This window comes from Ovis canadensis, chromosome 10 (genome assembly GCF_042477335.2).
Source record: "Ovis canadensis isolate MfBH-ARS-UI-01 breed Bighorn chromosome 10, ARS-UI_OviCan_v2, whole genome shotgun sequence".
Lineage (NCBI taxonomy): Eukaryota > Metazoa > Chordata > Mammalia > Artiodactyla > Bovidae > Ovis > Ovis canadensis.
This window is the reverse complement of record NC_091254.1, coordinates 40,531,899-40,554,968: the sequence shown is the minus strand read 5'-3', so window position 1 is coordinate 40,554,968 and position 23,070 is coordinate 40,531,899. Positions and strand designations below refer to the sequence as shown.

Sequence of the window (23,070 nt, the reverse complement as noted above, 5' to 3'; positions counted from 1 at the left end):
TCTCTTCAAGAAAATTGGAGATACTGAGGGGATACTTCATGCAAAGATGGGCACAATAAAGAACAGAAACAGCAAAGACCTAACAGGAGCAGAAGAGATTAAGAAGAGGTGGAAAGAATACTCAGAACTAGACAAAAAGGTCTTATTGGATAGCCAAGACAGTGTGGTCACTCACCCAGAGACAGCCATCCTAGAGTGTGAAGTCAAATGGGCCTTAGGAAACATTACTTGAACAAAGCTAGTGAAACTGATGGAATTCCAGCTGGGCTATTTCAAAGCCTAAAAGATGATGCTGTTAAAGTGCTGGGCTCAATATGCCAGCAAATCTGGAAAACTCAGCAGTGACCACAGGACTGGAGAAGATCAGTTTTCATTCCAATCCAAAAGAAAGGCAGTGCCAAAGAATTAAAACTATTGTACAGTTGTGCTCGTTTCACATGTTTGCAAAGTGATGCTCAAAATCCTTCAAGCTAGGCTTCAACAGTATGTGAACCAAGATCTTCCAGATGTAAAAGCTTAATTTACAAAAGGCAGAGGAACCAAAGATCAAATTGCCACTATCTGTTGAATCATAGAAAAGGCAAGGGAATTCCAGAAAAACATCTACTTCTGCTTCACTGACTACAGTAAAGCCTTCGACTGTGTGGATCACAACACACTGTGGAAAATTCTTATATAGATGGTAATACCAGACTACCTTACCTGCCTCCTGAGAAACCTGTATGCAGGTAAACAAGCAACAGTTAGAACTGGACATGGAACAGCAGACTGGTTCCAAATTGGGAAAGGCTGTATATTGTCATTCTGCTTATATAACTTATATGCAGAGTACATCATGCAAAATGCCAGGTTGGATGAAAGCACAGACTGGAATCAAGATTGCTGGGAGAAATACCAACAACCTCAGATATGCAGATGATACCACTTTAATGGCAGAAAGCTAAGAGGAACTAAAAAGCCTCTTGATGAGGGTAAAGAGGAGAGTAAAAAGGCTGACTTAATACTCAGCTTTCAAATATTAAGATCATGGCATCCCGTCCCATCACTTCATGGGAATAGATAGGAGGAAAAGTAGAAACAGTGTCAAATTTTATTTTCTTTGGCTCAAAGAGCACTGCACATGGTGACTGCAGCCATGAAATTAAAAGATACTTGCTCCTTGAAAGGAAAGCTGTGACAAACCTAAACCTAGACAGAGTATTAAAAAGCAAAGACACAATTTGCCAACAACGTTCTGTATATTTAAAGCTAATTTTTCCAGTTGTCATATATGGATGTGAGAGCTGGACCATAAAGGAGGTGAGTGCAGAAGAATTGATGCTTTTGAGCGGGGTGCTGAAGAAGTCTCTTGAGAGTCCCTTGGACAGCGAGGAAATCCAACCAGTCAATCCTAAAGGAAATCAGTCCTGAATATTCATTGGAAGGACTGATGCTGAAGCTGCAGTACTTTGGCCACCTGATGTGAAGAGCCAACTTATTGGAAAAGACCCTGATGCTGGGAAAGATTGAGGGCAGTAGGACAAAGCGGCCCCAGAGGGTGAGATGGTTGGATGGCATCACTGAGTTTGATCAAAGGACAGGGAAGCCTGGGGTGCTGTAATCCATAGAGTCTAAAGGTGTCAGACGTGACTCAGGGACTGAAGAAAAACAACAACAGCAACAATGATTTATTAAAAAGTGTTTATTGGAGTATAATTGCTTAGAAGTGGTGTGTTACATTGCATTTATTATTAATACAACTTTGAGTGTGTTATCTATTTTGTTCTTTAGTTTCTACCATTATATAATTAGAATGATAATAGCTCACTAGATTATTAAATTAAATGCCATAAAATACGTAGATTGATACAGTAGGCACTGAATATATGCTGGGTTTGTTATTCGGATGACAGTAGGTTATTTAAGATTATCCTAATACTATGGTTTTATATTTAAAATATATTTCACCAAGCATAGAGGTTCATTGTTATGGTAGGAGCCATATTATTTTCTGTTTGAACCATATTGTTTTCTCTTTGATGTTTACAAGATCATTGTAAATGATGTTATTTACAATGGAAAATTACTTATTTAAGTGATGAAGTAGGACTCATACTTCGAATTTCAGTTGTAGTGATTAAAACTGATTGTGAACTGTTTATCCATTTTCTAGGTATAGTGGTTTAAAAGTGAGGAATGTGTTAACCCATGTTTGGAAGCCAATATCGAGTTATAAAATAGCTGCAAGGATTTGAGATGGTGTTCTTTAGCTGGTTTTTAGATTTCGTAGCTACCCCACTAGCATCCCCATTAAATATCCAGTTGTAAGATTTTTCACTGCTCTTTCTTTTGACATGTAGTTTAGCCTTTATCATGAAACAAAAAGTGAACCAAAAATGTAATAAATGATAGCTTTTGAAAACACATACAGTATTTTTAATGTGATTTTTTTGACTAAGTCATCTAGGCAGAGTTGTTATAGTGATTCCATCCTATTCATAATGATTCTCAATCACCATCATCACCTTGAATAATTCTGCCAGTGATGAAAGCTGTTTGGAAGTTTTTTATTTTCTCATAGATTAAAAATGTTTGTATTGGACTTTTCAATCCCATTCTGTCAAGCGGTCATTGAGAGCAATAATTAAACAAATTGCCTTTCACTAAACGTTTAGTAAATACTTATATAATGAGTAAATAATGAACAAATGTTTAATAAAAGATTTCAAGAAATATAACTCCAATCTTGAAATAATTATGGCTTCGGTATTTTGTGTGTAACGAAGAGTCTGTATATTAGAAATACCATATTCCTTTGATTTTATTGATCATATATCAAGACATTAACTATTAATGTCCTGTCTTCTCCATCTTAGCCCCCAACCTCTTTTTTTGAGTACATGTTACTGAATTCTATAGATGATAGAAAGCAAAACAAATCTTCCCCATGTGTTTGACTTGGGAATAATGTGTTCTGAAAAAATACCTGTTTACTGGCACAAGATATAAGAATTTTGTATATCAAAGGATTAAAAATACACTGAGTAGTTCTTTTTAAGGACAGTGTTATGCATCTTTTGTTGTTAGGGCAGACTAAGGCTCAAACTTGTATTCTGTTTTGAACTATCTGTTCTTAGGTGCTGGGGCTATCTGAGGGTGTGTAGTACTAACACAAGACATTTACTGAGTGCTTATTGTATGCCATTAGCTGTTTATATTATCTCATTTAATCCTTTCTGCTGATAAGGGAAAGAAAAATTTCATGCCTGTTAAAGGTCACAGAGATTAAGTGGCAGAAGGCAATGGCACCCCACTCCAGTACTCTTGCCTTGGAAAATCCCACGGACAGAGAAGCCTGGTGGGTTGCAGTCCATGGGGTCGCTAAGAGTCGGACACGACTGAGCGACTTCACTTTCACTTTTCACTTTCATGCACTGGAGAAGGAAATGGCAACCCACTCCAGTGTTCTTTCCTGGAGAATCCCAGGGGCGGGGGAGCCTGGTGGGCTGCCGTCTATGGGGTCGCACAGAGTTGGACACGACTGAAGCGACTTAGCAGCAGTAGCAGTAGGACCAGAGTTACAATTCTGAAAGCCTGATTCCAGAACTGTCACTCTGAACTGCCATGATTAACTCTTTAAGAATTACCTTTGCAAGGTGTGGAGTGATTTTAGTAATGCAGTCTTTATCTGATAGTAATATGAATTAAAGTAAGATAGAATATATAAAATACCTATCACAAGGAGCCTCTGGTACATGTAAGCATTATTGAGTTTTATTTCCTCAGAAAATAGTAGGTAGTCTATTTGATGTGATGCAATTTTGTATTACTAAAATGTATTTTAATGCTATTTTTAACTGACAAATTTTATAAACTAAAACCAACCACAAGTGATCATGTAAATGAATTCTTGTAATTATATAAATGTTTTTATCAGAAAAGTGTTCTTTCTGTTTCTAGTTATAATACAGATTGTTTAATAGACTGTTTGATCAAATATAAGCTATAAAAAATTTAGCAAATCCCATAAAACATTTGTGTCAATGATCTTATAATTAAGAATACTCTTGTAAGGTGAGTATTTATGACTTATTTGTTCAATGGGTATAAATCGATTTTTTTCCCTAAAAACTATCTTGCTAGCCAAAGATATTCCAGCAATTTTTTTGAATTTCATAGCCCCTTTAATAATTAAATTTTCATTTTGAAGTCCTGATTAACATCATTGTCATATATAAACTAACAAAATTACCTGAAAAACTAAGCATTTCAATGTGTTAACAACCTAAATTTCCACTTACACTTCAAAGTGATATAAAAATTCTTTGACCATGTTTTCTGGTTTTTTAGTTCAAGGAAAAGTGCCTGTTATATATATAATATCAAATATCTCTACATATGTTTCACTGGAACTGATTTAAAAAAATGAAATGTGCATGCTTTCTATAGACTAAAGAAGTGAAATCAGTTCTTGTGTGTAATGATTCTGTCCCTTATGGAGGTTGTTGTTTGTATATGTAGAATATAATTATAATTTTGGTTTCCAGAAGTATTTAAACATTTAAGGCTCTGTATATGTAAAATTATTTTCTATATATTTTTTAGGAATATATATATCTTTCACTTCTTTATATGCATATTTGCTTTTTTGGCTTTTTCTTTTTTAAGTTTATAAAATTGGTAATGAAAGTGTTCTTTGAAGCAAAACAGACTCAGAAAATATATTTGATGTAGGTATACCACTACTGGGGCTTCCCATGTGGCTCAGTAGTAAAGAACGTACCTGACAGTGCAGAAGACTGGAGTTCAATCCCTGGGTTGGGAAGATCCTCCTGAGAAGGAAATGGCACCCACTCTGGTATTCTTGCCTGGGAAATCCCATGATCAGAGGAGCCTGGTGGGCTATAGTCCACGAGGTTGCAAAAGAGTTGGACATGACTTAGTGACTAAACAATAGCAACAACACACACCCCTCTATTACTATTAAAGGAGGAAAACCAAATAATAATTTGTTTAGTGAGATTTAAGTAGAGTAAAATGGAATTTACATTTAATTTATTGTAGAAATTAATCTGTAAATAAAAATTAAAATGCATTATTCTGCCTGAAACATAGGGAAAATATAGTGTAATCTTCAAATAGCCTTTTCTTCTTTGTCAGCAAAGTATTTTTTACTCAGTGGATCCTTTACAGAAGATATTTGGTAATACAGTTTGTAGTACATCTAACAGTTTGGGTTTATCAGCTATCAACAAGAAAGGACATTTTGTTTCTTTCAGACTTATGATGTCTGATTACATTGACTTTTCAAATAAACTAGTTTCCTACAGTTCATTTTAAAGTGTTTTCCATAAATGGTCACTTTTCTACAATAATTCCTTCATAAAAGTTTCCTTTACATTTACTGAAACTTGTTTTTAGTGCTATGTTACTTTGTGCTGTTTTAATTTACAACAAATAATTTTGCTTTGTGAATTTTTCCTGCCATAAAGAAAGGCTTCTGCTTTATATTTGACCAAAAGCAAACAAAGAAAGGCATTGTTTTGGCAAAGGAGTGAAATACAAATTATTAATTTGGAGTTTTGGCAACCAGTCACATCTTTATGCATTTGTTGCCTCAATTTTCCCCTAGTTTGCATATCCACATTCTCTATCCTTCAGTATTTTAATACTATTTTGTAATTGAAGATGTTATTTTATGCATAGAATAGCATTTATTTCTTTTAGTTTTTCTATGTCTTTACGTTCCTTCTGAAATAAGGTAAATTGTTTCATTCATTTTGATATTATGATATTCATACAGTCTAAAACTAACATAAGTATTACTAGCTTTTCTGAGAAAAATTACCATATGCCATACCAGCTCATACTCAGAAGCACAGAATATTTTTGGTGGAAACTGTGTGTAAAACTCCCAAGTGTTTCTGCTGTCTTCCTGTTCCCTCCTGCGGATATGATGACCTTAGGTGCAATAAGTGGAATCTTTAATAAAATAATTAATAAGGTATCATTCTAATTAGTATTATAATTTTATTGACTTTTATTTTATTTTGTTTCTGGATTCATAATCTTATTACCTGGATGGAAAACACCCAGGGTTTTTCTCTAGCATCCTTATATTTAGGCTCTTATACCCCAAACCATGAGGAAATTATCTGAAACTGAGCCTCCTCCAAATAAAAGCTCATAACCTGTTCTTCATTTTCTGTTACTTTTGACATTTTTTTTAAGTTGATTTTTATTTTTGTTATTTTTTAGAGAAATTTAATTTATAATAAAATTAAAAGGAAGTAGCAGAAATGATTTTTTATATACTCCTTTTCTTCACAAATACATACCCTCCCCTATTATTGGTGTCAGTCACCAAAATCTTAACATCTTTTTTTAAAAGGATGAATATATTTTGATAGATCATAATCACTTAAACTCCATATTTAAGACCTCGTCTTGGTGTCATACATGTTACAGGTTTGAAAAAAGTATAATGCCATATGGCCATCATTATAATATCATAACAAGTATGTTTACTTCCCTAAATGTATTTTTTGTTTTACCCTTTTGACTGTCCCCAGGCAACTACTGATCTTTTTATGGTCTTCATAATTTTGCCTTTTCCAGAATGTCATATAATTGAAATCATACAGTGTGCAACAACTGTTTCAGATTATCCTGTTTCACTTAGTAATATGCAGTTAAAGTTCCTCCATGTCTTCTCATGGTTTGATAGCTCATTTCTTTTTAGCACTGAATATATATCCTTTGCCTAAATGTATCACAGTTTATTTTTCCATTCATCTGTTGAAGGCCATCTTTGTTGCTTCTGAGTCTTTGCAATTAAAAATAAAGCTTCTATAAATATCCGTGTGCATGTTTTTGTGTATATATATGTTTTCAACACCTTTTCAGTTCAGTTCAGTTCAGTCGCTTCGTCGTGTCAGACTCTTTGCGACCCCATGAACTGTAGCATGCCAGGCCTCCCTGTCCATCACCAACTCCTGGCGTTCACCCAAACTCATGTCCATTGAGTCGGTGATGCCATCCAGCCATCTCATCCTCTGTTGTCCCCTTCTTCTCCTGCCCTCACTCCCTCCCAGCATCAGTCTTTTCCAATGAGTCAGCTCTTTGGAGGAGGCGGTCAAGGTATTGGAGTTTAAGCTTTAGCATCAGTCCTTCCAAAGAACACCCAGGACTGATCTCCTTTACAATGGACTGGTTGGATCTCCTTGCAGTCCAAGGGACTCTCAAGACCTTTGGGTAGATACAAAGAATCATGATTGCTAGATTATGTTTACTCCCATAAAAAAACCTCCAAACTCTTCCAAAATGTCTATACCATTTTCATTCCCACTAGCAATGAATGAACTAATAGATTATTAGTTCCTGTAGTGTTTTTTTTTAATCAGTTATTTCAAACTTTTAAAATAGGTAATCATGCTGTTTGTAAACAAAAACAGTTTTGTGTTTTCTTTCCCAATTTGTATGTTTTATTTCCTTTTCTTGTCTTATCACATTAGCAGAGACTTCCAGTGTAGTGTTGATAAGAAATGGTGAGAGTGGACATCCTTACTTTCTTTTTGATCTTGAAAAAGTGGGAAAGTTGAATTTTTCATCATTAAATATGACATTACCTGTAGGTTTTTTATAGTCTTTATCAAGTTGAGAGCCTTTCCCTTTATTCCTAGTTCCCTGAGAGTTTTTATCATGTTGGCTGTTGGATTGGGTCCAGTGCTTTCCCTACATCTATAGATATGAACTTGAGAATTTTTTTTAGCATATTGCTGTGATGGGTAATTGTTGTTGGTGTTGTTTAATCACTAAGTCGTGTCTGACTTTTTTGTGACCCTGTGGACTGTAGCACACCAGGCTCCTCTGTCATGGGATTTCCCTTGCAAAGACACTGGAATAAGTTGCATTTTCTTCTCCAGAGGATCTTCCCAACCCAGGTATCTAAGTTGAGTTTACTGCATTGGCGAGCATATTCTTTACCACTGAGCCACCAGAGACGCTTTGTAATGGGTGTTGGATAACATAAAATGATTTTTTAATCTTGAGCCAGTCGTGCATACTTTGAATAAATCTCATTTGATTATGGTATATAATTCTTTTATCTTGCTTAAATTCAATTTGGTCAGGTTTTGTTGAGAATTTTCTGTTCTTAATAGATATTGGTCTGTAATGTACTTACTGTGACTGTCTAGTTTTGATTTGAGTGATAGTTTTTCCTAACTCATTCTAGTTTTTCATATAATGAGTTAGGAAAATAGTTCCTCTGCTTCCATGCTCTGAAAAATCTGTAGAGAACTGGTACAGTTTCTTCCTTAAGTGTTAGGTAGAATTCACCAATGAACCCATCTGGGATTGGTGATTTCTGCTTATTAATTGTTGATTCAGTTTTAAAATGTATATTTCTTCTTGTGTGACTTTTGGCAGAATGGTTCTGAATTTCATTTAGGTTTTCAAATCTGTCAGCATAGAATTGCTCACACTTTCTTTTGTTATTATTTTATTTTCCTGAGGTGTGTGGCTATGTTTCTTCTTTTATTTCTAATACTAATATTCCTGTCTTGTTCTTTTTTTTTTTTTTTTTCCTGTTTGGCCAGAGGCTTATCAATTTTATTGATCTTTTTTAAAGAATCAGCTTTTGCTTTAATTGATTTCCTATTTTCAATTTATTTGATTTATACTCTGATTCTTATTATTTATTTTTACTGCTTTGGATTGAATTTACTCACTTTTTTTTGTAGCTTATTAAATTAGAAATTTATATTATTGATTTTAGGGTTTTTTTTTTAATATGTTAAAAAAAATTACCTCATTACAGAGATCTGAACACCTCTGTTTCAACAGGCAAAAGTGTGGTTTTCCTTCCATACCACCAAGAAATTCCCTGTGACACCAGCTGAGTATTGTATAATTTAACTCAGTTCTGACACTGAAGTCTGGCATAGCATCAGATCCCACAGGTTAAGGGCTCAGTCTCATAGGACTTGCTATCTTCACTGTAGTTGCCAGTTGCAAGTCCAGATTATCACCTGTGCTTCTCACCACCTGACTATAGATAGTAGGTTCTGATAGCCTCCTCCTTGAACTTCAGATGCTAATTGCAGGTCCAAGTCGTTACTGGTACTTCTGACTGACTGGCTATAAACTGGAAGTTCAGCCATCCCATCCTTGGATTCTGTTACTTTGCTCGATTGGTTCATAGAGCTTAGGGAAGCATTTTATTTACTGGACTAAGGTGATGGCACCCCACTCCAGCACTCTTGCCTGGAAAATGACAGAGGAGCCTGGTAGGCTGCAGTCCATGGGGTCACGAAGAGTTGGACATGACTGAGCGACTTCCCTTTCACTTTCACTTTCATGCATTAGAGAAGGAAATGGCAACCCACTCCAGTGTTCTTGCCTGGAGAATCCCAGGGATGGGGGAGCCTGGTGGGCTGCTGTCTATGGGGTCACACAGAGTCGGACACGACTGAAGCGACTTAGCAGTATATTATAAAAGGATGATAAAGGATACAGATGGACATCCAAATGGAAGAGATGCACAGGGCAAGCTATGCGGAAAGGACACAGAGCAGTCATTCCCTCTCCAGATGTGCCAGACCTTTTAGCACCTTCTTTTATTCACATACCTAGAATCTCTCCCAGCCTTATTCTTTTTTTTTTTTTTAATGGTGGCTTCATTGTATAGACATCACTGATTAAATCATTGACTGTTGGTGATTGAACTCACTCTCCAGCTCTTCTCCCATCCCTAGAGGTAAATAGGTGGGAGGTGGGAGGGACTGGACTGTTCCTGGAACTTCCCAGAGGAAGTTCCAATCCTCTGATTATATGGTTGGCTATGTTGTCAACTCGGAGAAGGCAATGGCACCCCACTCCAGTACTCTTGCCTGGAAAATCCCTTGGATGGAGGAGCCTGGTAGGCTGCAGTCCATGAGATTGCTAAGAGTCGAACACGACTGAGCAACTTCACTTTCACTTTTCAGTTTCATGCACTGGAGAAGGAAATGGCAACCCACTCCAGTGTTCTTGCCTGGAGAATCCCAGGGACAGGGGAGCTTGGTGGGAGGCTGCCTATGGGGTCACACAGAGTTGGACATGACTGAAGCAGCACAGCAGCAGCAGCAGCATGTTGGCAACTAGCTTTCATCCTTAAATAAATTCTAAAGGTCACTTCACTAACATGACAAGACACCTTTATTGCTCCCCTCCCTTAAGAAATTTAAAGGGAGCTTTGTGTCAGAGCTCTGTGCCAGAAATATGGGCCAAGAACAAATAGATATTTCTTATTAAAATCACAGTATCACAGCATTCAATGCTATAAATTTCCCAGGAATCATTGCTTTCATTTTATTCCACAAATTTTGATAAGTTGTATTTTCATTTTCATTTCTTCATTCAAAATAGTTTTTAATCTCTCTCAAGGTTTCTTCTTTGACTCATGTTTTATTTAGAAGTGTATTGTTTAATGTACACATTATGGGATTTTCCATTTGTCTTTCTGTTTAAAGTCTTTCTGGTTCTAGTTAATTTCATTGTGATCTGAGAGTAGACTGTGTAATTTCCATTATTTTTAATTTATTAGATGTGTTTTGTTTCCCAGAATGCAGTTTATCTTAGTGAGTGTTCTATGTGAGCTTGAGAGAAATGTTTATTCTGCTGTGGTTGAATGAAGTAGTATATAGTTGTCAGTTATCTCCAGCTGTTTGGTTATTGTTGTGTTCAACTAAGTCATAACTGGTTTTCTGATAACTAGTTGTCCATTTCTGAGATAGGGGTTTTGAAATCTCCAACTATGATAATGATTTCATCTATTTCTCCTTATTATATCAGTTTTTGTTTCACGTAGTTTTAGACTCTGTTGTTAGGTATTTGCACTTTAGGTGTTGTCTTCTTAGAAAATTGACTCTGTTATCACTGGGTAATGCTGTTCGTAATCTTTGATACTTTCCTTCCCCTGAAGTCTTTTCTGTCTAAGACTAAAATAGATACTCTTAACTTTGTTTGTTTGGTTTTTATCAAAGGTGCAAAATCTATGTATAGGAGAAAGGATGGTTGTATGCTAAAAATGAATCTTGACTACAACCTCACACCTTAATAAAAACTAACTCAAATATCAACTGTAAATGTAAAATATAAAACTGTAGGACTTTTTGAGAAAACATAGGAGAAAGCCTCTGTGATCTAGGCTAGGCAAAGTCATTTTAGACATGACCCAAAAGTGCGATATATACAAGAGAAAGATTGGCAGATTTGACACTGGCTTCATTAAAGTTAAAATATTCTACAAAAGAAACAATCAGAAGACATTTTACAGATTGGAGGAAGATGATAGAAAATCACTTATTTGACGAAGGATGTATATTAAGACTACCTTTATAACTCTTGAACACTGTTAGTAAGAAAGCATAAAATCCAGTTTTGAAAAATGGGCGAAAGATTTGAGTAGATATTTCACCAAAGAAAATATAAGGATGTCAAAATAGCACATGAAAAAATGCTTAACATTCTTATCAGATATATTTAAAATGAACATTTTTAGAAGGGCTAAAAAAAATGAAACATGCATTATGCCAAGTGCTAGCAAGGATGAAGAGCAACTGGAACATATTACTGGTGGGATTGGCAAATGGTACAGCCATTCTGACAACTGGCAGTTTGTTATAAAGTTAAACATGTACTTATATAAAAACTTTCACTCCTGGATTTGTATTTGTGAGAAAATGAGTAAAAAGTGTTCACACAAAAACCTTTATATGAATGTTTATAGTAGTCCAACTGTTCATAATTGCCATAATCTTGGTACAATTCTGGCTTCCCCTGTGGCACTAGTGGTAAAGAACCCACCTGCAAATTCAGGGGACATAAAAGACATGGGTTTGATCCCTGGGTTGTGTCAGGAAGTTCCCCTGGAGGAGGGCCTGGCAAGCCACTCCATTATTCTTGCCTGGAGAATCTCATGGACAGAGAAGTATGGTCCGTATGATCGGAAAGAGTCAGACACAGATTAAGCGACTTAGCATGCACAGGTACAATTCAGATGTGCCCTTTAGGTAGTCTGTTCATTCAAGGGAATACTCTTCATCAATTAAAAGTTTTGTTTTTTTTTTTAAAGAGAGACTTCTGATATATGCAACTATTTGGATGATTCTCAGACAATATATTTTGGTCAAGAAGTACATATTAAGATTATATACTGTATGATTCTATATATATAACATTTCTTGAAAAGTCAGAACTATACCACTATCAGGGACAAGTAGCTATCCAAGGTTGTTTTGGCTGTTGGGAGAATGTGACTATAAAGGTCTAAGGATAAATGAGTTTTGTGTATGTGATCAAACTTGTTTTTATCTTGATTGTGGTGGAGTTACAGTAATATGCTATATATACACACAAACAGAAAAGATGTAAAGGAGTTGATTTTACTAAGATCATTTAAGAATGAAATAAATTATGAAAAGGATAGAAAATTCCTGAACGTATGTGAAGCCTAACTATGAAATAATTATTTCACCTTTCTGTGTAGCTAGCTGTTTTAATATTTATTTTATTTTATGGCAGTTTCAGCACTTACAAGGTATGTTTTTAATCCTACCTCTGTAAAACAGGCTGGGGCTTGGCTGAAAGTAGAGCCAGCATCAGGAGAAGAACCAGGCTATTTGGCCTCCCTGCTTTGCATGTTTTACTCTTGAAAGGCGTTAGCATATGAATATATAGTTAAGATCACCTGTTTGTCATTATAATTTATCTCTGTTTTTCCTTTGAAGCTTTGAAGTTGTTAGGTATGAGGGAGTTACATCATTAAATTTCTAAATTTCACATGTATTACACATACTGTGGTGGTGCCACTTGTAACATGTCCAGAAAGCTTTTGTAAAGATTCTAGGAAATTTAGAGCATTGTGAACATCCTTTGGCTGAAATTAAATTACAAATAGGCTTTCAGCATTATCTTTTTTTACATTGGAACCTTTTAATAAATACCTATTGCTTATTTATAGAGAACTGTGAACAGAGATGATCAAAAGGCTATTTGGTTGTCATACTATGTAAATTCTGGTAAATGCTATAAACTTACACATAATGATGCCATAAGAGGTTTGGAATTTATTCCTTTACATGTACAAATTTTAAAATTTCATTTTCTTCATAAGACAAACTTTGAAAGATTTCAGTTACAATTTTACAAATGTCAATTTTTTTTCTCTAATATATCTTGTCAGAAACAAAATAGGCTGATGAAACATAAAATTAAAATCTGTTACCAGAGCAAGAAAGATAAAAACGGGTAATAGCCTGACTAATATTTAGTAGGGCCTTTAAATAATGTTCCTTGACAGCCAAGACAGTGATAGCAGTTCAGTCCTGAAGCTGAAAGAAAAGGTAGAAATTACTGAGGAGAGATTCCATGGCTTAGGGCCTAAGGATTTCATGTGCTCCCCAGTGTATTTCATCTGTCCTCACATTTTGCTGTGCCACATTTCACTGTTTTCCTTATTTGACTCTGAAGATAAATGTATTTTACTTATTTCGGCATGTATCTCCATTTGATGTCTGAATTGATGAATGTGACAATTTGTGTATCAAGGTTGATTGCCTAAGTAGCCAGTTAGGAGGTGGGCTTTTGAGAAAGCATCTTCAGGAACATTTGGTCCAAAAATGACTGCTAAAAATACCTGGAGTTAGAAACTTTTGGTTTAGACCTTTCTAATTTTGCACTGTGAATGGATTTAACTCCTCTAACTTGTGGGATGATTTTTGTATGTATTACTGGAAATTAATTATGTTGAGTATGAAATTATTTTGGGTATGGACTTGAGGTGAATTCTTTTACGGTTTTATTCCTACTAGGATCGCTTTCATCTTAGAAGAGTTTTGTAGTGAAAGAAATGGCATAGAAACTATGTTTTAGATAATTTATATATTCATTCATCTTTTGCAAGATTTCAGTGTTTCTCAGTAGTAGATTGGGCTACCCAAAAGATGAAAACATATGAAAAAGTCAAAAGATTTTCCTCTGCTACGGGTACCTTAAATCTTGTTAGAATTTAATGTATTTCTGAATTTATTCTGACAGTTATTTTGCCTGTTAGGTTTCTTAAGAGATTAAAAACACCCTTATGTAAGTGTAGAGGGTGTTGAGTTTCAGAGGGAACCTTCAGATTTTTACATTATTAATTCCATTCTTCTTAAAGCATTTAAAAAGCCCATCTGGCTGAGGTAATTTGATTGTTTCAGTACAAAGTAAATTGAGAAGCCAGTTTCCTGTACCCGAAGAACTGTCTTTGAATTGAACTTAGGTTATATATTCAGTCTTATTCATTTCAGATATTTTAGGTCTATCTTTATGATATATTGTATATTTAAGTAGTAAAATTCCTTCAAGATAGTAAGACTTGAGATCACATTACATGGATTATCTACATTAGTTATTTTTTAAAAAATAATGAAGAAATTGAAATGGATTAAGTTATATTAAAATAAAGTCAAGATCTATATTGACATAAATTTTAATGACTCCTAAAGGTAGTACATATTTTTTCATTAGTAACAAAAATAAGTCATGTTTATACATAGTTATTATCAGTTATTTATGGGCCAAGACTATTGTGGTTATTCTTAATAATGTGAACCAGTAAAGAGATTATTAATATGCTAAGTCATAAAGGTATTATTATATTACCTCCTTGATTTTTGCTTAAGGTCTAGCCCTTTATTAGTATATTTGAAATAAATATTTCTTAATTTAATTAAAATTCTTTAAGAATCCAAAGATGATAATTATTTTGAAGAAATAATCCTGTAGGTTATTAGTGTCATTTTCCTTAAAAGAAGATAGTATTAAAAACCCTTAACCATTCCTGAAGTAGAATCACTACTTACAGAACATGTTATAGTACTGTCTGTTGAAAAGTTTAGCAATTTGACTTTCTGAGGTAAAAATCAGTTTACTTTTTCTCTATCAAATAAAATATTCCTGTGAAATCTGTTCCTGGGTATTGCTATACTTTTCAAAAGAATGTTCTGTGTTGTGTATACTAGTTTTGGCTGACACAGATTTGGTTTATCCTAAGTATTTAGATCCTCTGCAGATGAACTGATGTGTCTAGACAGGAAGTGGTATGTAGGAGATATAGGAATGGGCTGAAGTATCCTTTATATTTGCCTTTGTATCTAGGGGAGTTGGAAATAGGCAAGAATGGAGAGAAATTTTGTATGGCAGTACACAGAATTTTGCAAGTTTATTGTGAGCCCTGAAGCAATCCGATGCATTTTAGTTACTGGTAAGTTTGTTAAATTATGTTTGAAAATGTACCTCTTCGAAGATGGCCATCTATTTACTATTAAGTCCACCATGTCAAATATACCTAATTTAAAGATACTTTTGAAAAGATGTAGTATTGCTATTACATTGGGTTTTAGGTATAAATTAAAAATACTTTTGTTAGTGAATGCATTTTACTTTTCAATTGTTGTCATAGTTAAAATCGAAGTAAAATTAACATTATATGGCTAGTCTTTGTTAATATTTTGGAATAATAAAATTAATATTTCTGATTTTATAAGGGAACTTCACCTTGTTTAGAAGTCTTAATTAATTCATTAGTTGTTTGAGAAAGAGTGTTCCTTTTGACATAAAAGAATAAACGTCTACGGCATCTTTGTCATTTTGTGTAGTTCCGTATAGGAGGGTGATTTATTGTAAGAAATACTTACTTTACATTTTATTTCATGGACCATAGGAACCATGGTGAGGCATTTCTAGTCTTTCTTTTCGGCAGTGCTGATGTTTAGGAATCTTAGTCGGTCTTTCCCACTAAATCTCTATGCAATAGTTTTCTTTAGTTTGTTTGTTTGTTTTTCCAGACACTTAGGCAGACCTATTATGTGTGCTAATGCTTAAGCAATTATTTGTGAAGTGGCTTTGACTATTGATAAAATTCATGTAAAATGGACTAGATTGCACAGAAACATTTAAAAAATAAATAAATAAAATCCCAGGGGATTCCTTGCTATTTGTGTTCTTATGAATATCTATCTTTGACTTTAGGACAAAGTACAAGAGTATCAGTGATTTGCAATACTAGTTTACTATTTTCTTTTATGTGGTTTAAAGGCAGAGGGCCAGTAATGTAATTGAATTTTAATTTCTTGTAACAAAGTATTTTATTTAAAATATTTAATATATACTATCTAGCTTATATCAGGCTTTCCATTAAACTGTCAATTTTATAGTGATAATAATGATGCTAATTTTCCATTGACTCTTTTTATTAGACTATTTCTGATTTGAACAAAAATAGCCGCATTATCAGAGAAATGTAGTGTTAATCCTATAGAAACCTGAAGAACTAGAGTAACTTCAGAAAATAGAATAACTTTAGTTCCTTTTGAGCCTTCAAATTTTCCTCATTACCAAATTTTCTTCATTTCATGTAGAAATGAGTAATTGTGAATCTAAAATATATTTAGAAATGTATATATATGGAAATATACAATTTGGGGTATATTATAAACCAATGTAAGTGGATATTATTTTAATTATTGATAAAGTTTGGCTTGGAGTTATTTATTGTTACAAACTACAACAAAGATATATTATGAAGAGTATATATTGTCTTGATTAGGAATGCTGCCATGTATCACTGCTGCTGATTTGAAAATTGTTTGTGTAATTTTGTGAAGTAATACATTAACAAAGCTTAATGTAATGCAGTCATTTATTTTTCTTTTGTTTCTTCCTTCATTTCACAGACATACCAAGTACATTATCTTTGTCTGGCACATATCTTTTTGTGCTTTTATGTATTTGTGTATACATTGTGTAATCAGTTGTCACTTTTTATTTCAGTATGACATAAATCATCTTATTTTCTTTGCTGTCATGAATTTTCCTGAGGGCATATATGGGAAATAAGTAACATGTTGCATATTTCTCTGAATATTTTAATATATGTATATATATATATGTGTATATATATATATATATATGTTGTTTTTGAAAAATAGGTCTAAATGAAAAGTTTATTTTTTAAAAAAAAAGGTGACCAAAACAGTATTGTTAAAATATTTTAAATTTTCTAAGAGAGCATGGGCTTCAAAAGAATATTATGGTAGTCTTTATTATGGAGAAGTATATTTCTTATGTAAGATTTACTTCAGGGAATATATATGTATAAAGATAAACTTAGATATTTTACCTTGGAATATAAAATAACTTCATAGTTATGTTTCTATATAATGTTTAATTTTAAAGATAAAAAGCCTTATTTTTTTCATGCTTGTGAGAAATATTCTTACCTAAGATAACAGCAAAATAGATTAAAATTGAATATGATTGTTACACTTTAGATTAATAAAATGGTGTTGATGATCAATATTTGATAGTGACATAATGGAATTTTCTGTACTTTACATGCAGTGCTACTCTTTTGGCATTCCTGGTTGAACTACTTAAAAGTTCAGTAGCCATGCAAGAACAGATGCTGGGTGGAAAAGGCTTTTTAGTCATTGGCTACTTACTTGAAAAGGTAAGTGAAATGTATTGATGGTTTTATACAGATGGACCACTGACAATCACTAATTATACTTTTTTTCTGTAGTCTCCCCTTTCTTTACATTGACTGCAGAGGTCACATATTTGGTTAATTCACAAATATTTTTAAGTTATGTACTTGAATGTATGTATAGGCACTAAATTGGGTGTTAGAAATCTACATAATAAAGAAATTTTGAATAAAAATAGAAACTAAAGAAAAGTTGTTTCATCTACTTTTCTTCAAATTTAGAAATATTTCTCTTAATTATTTTTCTAATTGATTCTTTGCTGTCTTTTATGTTCAAACCAAGTTTCTTACACATTTTATCAATTTTAGTTTAAGTGGATTTACTTTTTTTCTTTTTGCTTTCTTTCTCAGTTTTAAGGTAATAAACAAAAACCTATATTTGGTAGCAACAGAAACATTAGTTATTGCTTTGTCCCTGATTTTAATATATTTGAATGTTTAAAGTAGCATTTTTAATACATAGTGTAAACAGTGCAAACTAGATCACTTTAATTCTTCCTATGTGTGTCATTTATGCCCTGCTTTTTTAATGACCTTTGCTTTAGTTACAACTGTACTATGATGGCAATGAGTGCTGAGTTTCTGATAATGGTCTCACAAGAGTTTGAGTGTATCATGTGATTTCCTTCAAACAGTAAAGTGATATTTCATAAATAAGTTTTTTTCTTTCCTTAAGAAATATCTACCACCATCATTAGTGCTTCCAAACCTCTTCTTATGAGTTAATCATTAACATTCATATGACATTGAGATGCTTTGTAAATGGAACTATCCAAGAAAATAATAGAGGTGAGACCTGAACTAAGAAAAATAAACTTATTTTTCTCTTGAGAAATAAAATTTAGAGGTCTTTCGGAAATACTTTTTTAACATCAGATTGATGATCTACATTTAAAATTCTTCTATCTTTTCTTTGAAACAAGTACTTTTCTTTCTTGAAGGGTAGAGGAATAATAACTTATAAAAGAGATCATAGGCAGCATTTTTTAGTCAGATAATTTTTTCAGTAAATTTATTAAAGTTTTCATTAAGACTGTTTAGTTATATTTAATCATAGAATACTCTTTTCCTATGTCTGAAGTATTAAGAGCTGTTTATAAGACTTGTGTTAAATTATATTTTACATGAGTTGCTGCTGCTGCTAAGTTGCTTTAGTTGCGTCCAACTCTCTGTGGCCCCATAGACGGCAGCCCACCAGGCTCCCCTGTCCCTGGAATTCTCCAGGCAAGAACACTGGAGTGGGTTGCCATTTCCCTCTCCAGTGCATGAAAGTGAAAAGTGAAAGTGAATTCACTGAGTCATGTCCAACTCCCAGCGACCCCATGGACTGCAGCCTACCAGGCTCTGCCGTCCATGGGATTTTCCAGGCAAGAGTTCTAGAGTGGGGTGCCACTGATGAGTTAGATATTATGAAATACCTTTGTGACACTGCTGTATATGACATAATTGCTATCAGGAACTGCCTCTTAAATATACTTAATCTATTTACTGAGGGTTTATTAGCATAATTTTAAAGTGAGCATTCACTTGTACACTTAAAATTTAGCTTAAAATTAGAAATATGAAAAGTCTTCAAATCAAATAAAAAGAACATTAGACTAATAATAGTAGCTCCGTCATTTTACAGTCCTTCAGCAGTGTATGAGGTTTCTAGTCTTTTCACAGCCTTGGAAGCCTCTGTTATTATCTGATTTTTTTTAGTATTCTAGCCATCATAGTGAATGTTAAATATTTTATCACTTTTGTATTTGCATTTCTGTGATGTCTAAATGATGAGCATTTGTGTGTTTTTTAAGAAATATTTATTACAAAGACCATTTTTAAAAACTGTGGTATTTCTTTTTATTACTGAATTACAGGAACTTTTTATTCGATATGCTAATCCTTTATTAGATATATGATTTGCAAAGATAGTCTTCTATTCTGTGGATCACTTTATGTCTTAATATGCATTTCCTTAATTACAAATTAAATTGAGCATTTTCACGTTTGTTGTCCTTTAAGTTATGCTCTTTTGCTAAATACCTATTCAGAGTATTTCTGCTTTGTCATTTGAATTGTTGCTCATTTTCTTATTGATTCATGGGAATTCTGTATATATCTTGGATATGAGTCCTTATTGGATATGCATCAATAATATCTCTTCCTCTGTGACTTGCCTTTTCACACTGTTAATCATCAAATGCTTTCTCTGCATTCAGTTTAGTCCAGTTCAGTCACTCAGTCGTGTCCAACTCTTTGCGACCCCATGAATCACAGCACACCAGGCCTCTCTGTCCATCACCAACTCCCAGAGTTCACTCAAACTCATGTGCATCGAGTCAGTGATGCCATCCAGCCATCTCATCCTCTGTCGTCCCCTTCTCCTCCTGCCCCCAGTCCCTCCCAGCATCAGGGTCTTTTCCAATGAGTCAACTCTTCGCATGAGGTGGCCAAAGTATTGGAGTTTCAGCTTTAGCATCAGTCCTTCTCTGCATTATTTGAGATAATTATGATTTTTCTACATTTTTTTATTAGTTTACTGAGTTACATTAGTTGATTTTCAAAATTAAATATTTTTATATTCCTGGAATCCTATGTAGTCATAGATCCATTCCCATTCTAATCCTTATGCTTCTCTTAAAATGACTTATATCAGTGTCAAGTCTTTGTCTTATTTGACTTAATGATATTTTAGTTTAACATTCTTTCCTTCTTGAACTGCTTTGTTCAATTGCATTTCGTAATAACATTATTTCTTTGCTTTCTTCTTACCTCCTTGGCCTCCTTGAATTCTCTCCTAGTCCTTCTTCTTCCTAAGCTTTAAAGCCTGTGGTGTCCTTGTGCTTAATCCTAGAAATCTTGTCACTTTTCTGTTTATACTTTACTCTAATTGACCTCAGGGTTCCTTAGCTTTCCTTATATTGCAGATACTTATACTCAAATGTGTATCCCCAACTACCAGCCTCTCCCTTGAGTACGAGATTCCACTTACATGCTTAATAAGCTTCACAGATTTAAATTATCCAAACTGTTACCTTTGATTTTCCTTTCAAATCTTTTGTCCTTTACTCTTCTCTTTCTCAGTTAGCAGTATTGCCCTTCAACAAGTAGTTCAGATAAAAAATGGTAATTCTTTTTTACTGTTTTTCATACAGAAAATTCCTTCTGTCAGCATACTGTGTTGTTTTAGTATCAAAACATATCCAGAACCAGTGACTACTTGCTACTTATTAATACTACTCTGCTTGTTTCTATGCCTATTTTTATTCACACTGTCATCATCGTTCACCACACAGTCCATTTTTTGCTTGCAGTCAGATTAGTCTTTTGAAAATGTGCCAGGTCATTCTAGTCCATCCTTCTCAAAGTAAATTCATGTCTCTTACCTCGGACATATCCCTGCCACTCATTCTTTCTTTCTCTGTTGCAGCCACACTGACCTACAAAAGCCTCTTTGCAGATCTTTCTCTTAAAAACTAAAATAGTAAGCATAAGCTCTTCATAGGACTTTTGCATTTTCTTTTCACATTGCTTTGGTAATTCAGTAAATATCCACATGGCTTGATTCTACACTTCATTTAGGATTTTGCTTATGACACTTTATCAGAGAAATCTTCCCTGATAACTCTGAATAGAATAGTACTCCTTTGCTAACCATCAGTGATTATTTCCATGCTTAATTTTTATAGCACCAGTCTGGCATTTTGTTTGTTTGTTTGTTTGTTTGTTTTTTCTTCCTTCTCTGCTCTAGTGTATGCCTCAGCTTCATGAAAACAGGGACAACATTTTTCTTACCTAATTGCTGTATCTTCTACCTAAAAGTATGTCTCCTTTTATACATTTTTGTTGAATTAAATAAATGAAAAGGGCTTATGTATTTATCTGATTACATAAAATAATTGTTGTCATTGTTCAGTCACTAAGTTGTGTCCAACTCTTTGTGACCCCATAGACTGCAGCACTGCAGGCTTCCCTGTCCTTTACTGTCTCCCAGAGTTTGCTCAAATTCATATCCATTGAGTCAGTGACGCTATCTAACCTTCTTATCCTCTGCCACCCTCTTCTCCTTTTGTGGATGTGTAGCCCAGCATCAGGGCAAAAGAATAAATAACTTTTTTTTTCTTATATTAATGTTCACCTGTTTTATTTTTAAATAATCATCTGTTAGGTGAGTAGTGTAGATAATAAAGTCCCATTTTTATTTATCAACTAATAACAAGTTAATGGTTAACTGTCACTTAGCTTTATCCTTGTTTTGGAAGATGCAAGTTAATTATTAAAGAAAATAGTCTAATGAGAGGCCGTCTTATTCATTATGTTTAGACTATTTCATGAAAAACTTTTAACGTATTTTTGTTTTGTTTTATTTGCCAAAATAATTTGAAAAAAAAAAACTTAGAGGCAATTTGATGTGTTCAGTATTTTTATTGTGGTTAATAAGAATTTGATTAATTATCTTAAACATTAAGGGAATATGCTTGCTAGTGTAGCTAGAATTCTAGTGATAGGTGGCTTATCAGTAGTCTTGTTAGGAAACAGATGCTGTGCTCAAACTTGATGGTTGAAAGTGTTCAATACAAGGCTCTTTAAAAGATTTCTGAGCATTGTTAAAGGAAATCATCAAAATTTGAAGAGATGAAAGGAATGTATGTTTCAAACACAACTCAGAAAGATATTTTAAGTATAGGAGAAGTATACCTGACTAGAGTGTGGCCTTTAATAAAGGAATATAATGTATTGACCTGTAGGGGTGAAGCCAGGGAGATGAATGTCCCAGACTTCATTTCCTTCCTATCCTTTAATTTCCTTCTGGAATCTTCAACTAGCCAAACCCATTGGAAGCACAGAAATAGGATGGGGAAGGTTGGAAAATAGACCATTACAGCCAGCAAAACATATCCAGTAAGTTGGACTTCAGGGTTAGCTTGTCTTAAGTCTCAATTATGTATGTCATCAGAGACCAGGTTTTTCTCTATCTCTCTACTACTACCTACAGTTATGCTTTTGTTCTGTAGCTATTATTCTTTGTGGTCATAGAGTTGCTGGGCCGACTTGGCGCTATAAGCCTTCATATCCAAGAGGAGAGAGCTCTTTTCTCCCAATTACTGAAGAAGATCCTTCCCTCCAGTTTGACTAATCAGCTTAGGTCTCAGTCTCCTTTGAACTCAATGTTGTGAAAATTTTGATGCTCTCTCTCTGACAACAACAATAATACACATGATTGATAGATCTTGGTGTGCAGAAGGAGCTAAATGGGTAATGAAGATTGACTACTTTATGATACACCTCAAGTAATTAAAGTAATTTCCCACAACTTATAGTTTGCTTGATATATGATGCATGTTATATCTATCTTATCTATCTATCTATCTATCTATCGAGAGAGAGAGATAGAAGAGGTTCTTTAAAAACATTTTTAGCAATCCATTTCATTGTGGGCTGCTCTAAGGGTGGGGAAGACCTCTTTTTACTGCATAGCAATTTCTCTCTGTAACATTCATCACTCACTCTTATTTGGCTTAATAACTTTTGGAGTA

General features: G+C 33.9%; 1 protein-coding gene across 5 annotated transcripts in view; it reads left to right on the top strand.

The window, feature by feature from the left end:
• The window catches only part of NBEA (neurobeachin), a 669,183-nt gene that overhangs the window by 148,573 nt on the left and 497,540 nt on the right, over positions 1 to 23,070 (top strand). For all 5 annotated transcript variants that reach the window (XM_069601566.1, XM_069601568.1, XM_069601567.1 and 2 more), the window contains exon 11: positions 17,407 to 17,515. In XM_069601566.1, coding sequence (XP_069457667.1) covers positions 17,407 to 17,515 — 109 coding nt within the window. The remainder of the gene's footprint in view (positions 1 to 17,406; positions 17,516 to 23,070) is intronic.